This window comes from Arachis ipaensis, chromosome B03, assembly GCF_000816755.2.
Source record: "Arachis ipaensis cultivar K30076 chromosome B03, Araip1.1, whole genome shotgun sequence".
Lineage (NCBI taxonomy): Eukaryota > Viridiplantae > Streptophyta > Magnoliopsida > Fabales > Fabaceae > Arachis > Arachis ipaensis.
Window position 1 is genome coordinate 75,941,297 of NC_029787.2, and position 1,701 is coordinate 75,942,997.

Here is a 1,701-nt window from a genome sequence, read left to right on the forward strand (position 1 = left end):
ATTATATTATTATTTTAAAATTATATATGTATTTTTTTTACGCATGGTAATATTTCGTCACCGTTAATTTCTAACTTAAGCGTAAATTAAAGTTTTTGTGACAGGATATTACAAAATTAAACCTGAATTATTTGATCCTAAATTACACATTTAAATTTATACTAACCTCATCATTCAAATGACCCACATGTTAATCAACATTTAGGTGGTCGATATCCTTATACTTTGTGGTATATTTCTTCTTCTTTCTCCTTTTTCTTTATTCTCTCGTTGCAAATAAGCAAATAGATTTTGCGACCTTGAGAGAATATTTATAAGCCCAAGTTGAATGTATTTCACAGCCAAAGTGACGAAAGTGACTATAATTCTAGTGCAATATAAATTAGCTAGGCCAGGTTGAATGGATTTCAGTGCCAAGGAACATGTGTATATATAGTCTGATCTGAGGCAAGTCACGCTTGAGAATCACCAGTTTCAACTCAAAATCGCTCCTCCATGCTCCATTTATTTTGGTTACCCCTTCCGCAAGAAATCCAAGAACACAAAGAAAGAAAAGAAAGGAGCCACTTTCACTCTCTCTCTCTCTCTCTCTCTCTCTCTCTCAATGTCCCATGATAATGGCAACCAATCACGATCACCACCACCATCTCTTTCTCCTCATTCTCTTCTTCCTCCTCCAGACCCCACTGAACGCATCATCATCCCCATCACCCTCGCCATCACCGTTTCCATCACCAACGGTAACAACGCCCCCATTCTCTTGCCCACTATCACCCGTAACTTCCGCATCGTCTTCTCTGCCCCCAGCCATAGACGCACTGATCGGAGCCGGTGACTTCAGCATATGGGTGAACATTCTCTCAATGTCAAACCCTGCATTGCTCCCAATCAGCGCCACACTCTTCATTCCGCAAGATGCCACATTGAACCGCAACGGCAACGGCAACGGGGTTCCGCTTATGGTAGACCCTTTTCTTTTTCCCTACCACGTGGTCCCGCAGCGCCTCATCTTCTCTGACCTCCTCCTCTTCCGCCGCGCCGCCCGCCTCCCAACCCTCCTTCCCGGAAAGTCCATCTCCGTCACCGACGACTCCGCCGTAAACTTCTCCCTCGATGGCATTCCAATCACCCACCCTGACATCTACAAAACCCCCTCCATCGCCGTCCACGGTGTCGCCGGTGTACTCGACTACTCCGTCTACGGCGATGGCATCCCCCCGCCACCTCCTCCTCCTCCTCCTCCTCCTCCTCCTTATTCTCCGCCGCCGCACACTGCCGTCATGCAGCCGTTCATGCCGATGGAGGAAACCATAGGAATGATGGGTGGGAAGTCTGGTTCTTGCGGTTCTCCACGTGCGTCTCTATGGTGCACCCTCGTCCACGTGGCAATCTTGGCTCTCGTTATTCAAGAACTCGTCTTTCTTCTGCATTGAGTTGTGATGTTAGTTCAAACGGTGCAAGTTTCTTCTTCTTAGCTTTCTTGATTCGAATAAAGTGGAAGTTAGATATAGTTTGTTGTTGTATGCTATTTTTTCATTGGGAGATTTTTCGTTACGGAAATTTATTAGGATAATGAGTTTTTTGTTACATTGATAATGACTGGTCAATGATTTTGAAAGAGTTTACTCGGAAACTTAGATTAGAATGGAGCTTAGCTCACTTTTTTCATTGTAATTGAACAAACATCGAATAATGCATACA

General features: G+C 44.3%; 1 protein-coding gene across 1 annotated transcript; it reads left to right on the forward strand.

The window, feature by feature from the left end:
- On the forward strand, positions 352-1,695 carry LOC107633232 (FAS1 domain-containing protein SELMODRAFT_448915-like). Its single transcript, XM_016336874.2, has one exon. It carries the CDS (start codon positions 612-614, stop codon positions 1,431-1,433), a length of 822 nt encoding a protein of 273 aa, XP_016192360.2. The 5' UTR covers positions 352-611; the 3' UTR covers positions 1,434-1,695.

Bases quoted from the DNA above. Each gene is read 5' to 3' on its own strand.
- LOC107633232 (XM_016336874.2), top strand. From the start codon at position 612: ATGATAATGGCAACCAATCACGATCACCACCACCATCTCTTTCTCCTC.